This window comes from Echinops telfairi, unplaced genomic scaffold (genome assembly GCF_000313985.2).
Source record: "Echinops telfairi isolate 266 unplaced genomic scaffold, ASM31398v2 ScPeMD7_2010;HRSCAF=2546, whole genome shotgun sequence".
Lineage (NCBI taxonomy): Eukaryota > Metazoa > Chordata > Mammalia > Afrosoricida > Tenrecidae > Echinops > Echinops telfairi.
This window is the reverse complement of record NW_022105908.1, coordinates 24,318,612-24,320,538: the sequence shown is the minus strand read 5'-3', so window position 1 is coordinate 24,320,538 and position 1,927 is coordinate 24,318,612. Positions and strand designations below refer to the sequence as shown.

The 1,927-nt window shown below is 56.0% G+C and overlaps 1 protein-coding gene across 1 annotated transcript in view; it reads right to left on the bottom strand.

Annotated features, from left to right (window-relative positions):
- ATP2A3 (ATPase sarcoplasmic/endoplasmic reticulum Ca2+ transporting 3) overlaps positions 1 to 1,927 on the bottom strand; it is a 33,576-nt gene that overhangs the window by 3,492 nt on the left and 28,157 nt on the right. Inside the window, exon 18 of the mRNA XM_045293334.1 lies at positions 207 to 346. Coding sequence (XP_045149269.1) covers positions 207 to 346 — 140 coding nt within the window. The remainder of the gene's footprint in view (positions 1 to 206; positions 347 to 1,927) is intronic.

Genomic DNA, 1,927 nt, shown 5'->3' with positions numbered 1-1,927 from the left:
ATCCTCAATTCTAGACTCCTTCAACCCTCGAACCCCAATCCCTGACACCCTGACCCTTCAGCCCCCAGTCTTAGACCCTTCTGACCCTCAACTCCCCGATTCTGGACCCTGCTGACCCTCAGACCCTCGTCCAGCACCTTCTAAGCCTCAGACCCAACCTTAAGGCTCCTTCGCTGCCCGTGCCCACCCCTCCAGCCCCTGCCCACCTGTTGAGGGCGTTGCACATCTCGATGGTCACCAGCACCGACAGGGCCATGGTTGTCGGGAAGCGGGACTCGAAGACCTCGCAGTCAACGTTATCGTTGGCAAAGAGTGGGTTTTCCTTGGAGCACTTCAGGAAGTTCCTCTGCCAGAGGAGGAGGGGGGGACACGCAGCGGTCAGGGAGGGGCAGGGCCGTGCCCTCCGGGGACGGTGACCAGCAGGCGGAGTGCGGCCTCTGTCGGGGAGCTGGGGGGGGGTGCATTGAGAAGGGGCATGCCCTCTGACACGGCCCACAGGTGGGTGGTCCTCGCCGTGCTCCAAGGACCTCCTCTTTCCTCGACACCAAACCCTCCCCTGCAACCCATCTTCTGGCATCAGAAACAAAGACCCCAGCCCACCCACCACTAAAGCAGGGAGGGTGACAGTCAGCCGAGTGCTTGCCCAGGACCCAGCCACGTGCCTCAGCCACTGCTGCCAAATTCAATCCCATCCACGCCTCACTCTGTTTCCGCCAGGACGGCGCTCCTCGGCCCTGCTCTTGGCTCACCATGGAGACAAACAAACTGAGTCGCGGGGGGCGGGGGCACACAGTCTTCACAGGACCAAACCAAAGAAGCCACACCCACACTGTCCCATTGGTTCCGACTCACGGCGATGCTCATGGAGCGGCCCCTGTGGGCTTGCAAAGCTGAAGTCTTTACTGGAGCAGAGAGCCCCGCCCCCCCAGAGGCTGGTGGTTTTGAACTGCTGACCTTGTGGTGAGCGGCCCAATGAGTAACCTACTCCATTACGCCACTAGGGCTCCTTCATAACAAACCTAATGTAAAAATTCTCCACGGGGGGTGGGGGGAGTGGGGAGGAGCCCATCGATATCAAGGGCTCGAATAGAAAGTAATTGTCTAGAAAAGAATGAAGGCAACATATGTACAAATAAACATGCCTGATACAATTAACGTATGGATTGTCTCAGGAGTTCTTACAATAAGGTTTTTCTGCGCTTCATTGTATCGTAGTTAGGCCGTCCGTTTGCAGTCCCCCTTGACTTTGTGTGGCTCGCCATGTATGAAACCCCCAAACCAAACCAAACACACTGCCATCCAGTCGCTGTCTACTCGTGGTGACCCTGCAGGACAGAGGAGAACTGCTCCCGTGGGTTTCCCAGACTGGGGCTCTACCGGAGTAGAAAGCCTCGTCTTTCTTCCTCAGAGAGGCTGCTCGTTTCCAACTGCGGACCCTGGGGACTGCAGCTAAACATGGACCACTGTAGGGTAGGCAGATCTAGAGACACTGGATCAAAAGACTCACAGGGTCGTGGCAGGGAAGGCCGGCCAGAAGTGGGGAGCTAACCACAAGGGGCACCAGGGGGAAGACATGTCCTGGAATTGACAGTGGTGATGGCGGCCAGACTCTTAGGAATGTGATTGAACATTATTGAAATGTACGACATGTGATCTGTCTGCGCACCTGTTAAAAATAAACTGATTTTGAGTGGGGACCAAAGCCCATCTGTGGGCAACTGGACATCCCCTTACAGAAGGGTCTCGAGGAGAAGATGAGTCAGTCAGGGTGCAGTGTAGCACTGATGAAACATACAACCTTCCTCTAGCTCCTAAATGCTTCCTCCCCGCTTCCCCTCCCCACTATCATGATCCCAATTCTACCTTGCAAGTCTGGCTAGACCAGAGGATGTACACTGGTACAGATGGGAACTGGAAACACAGGGAA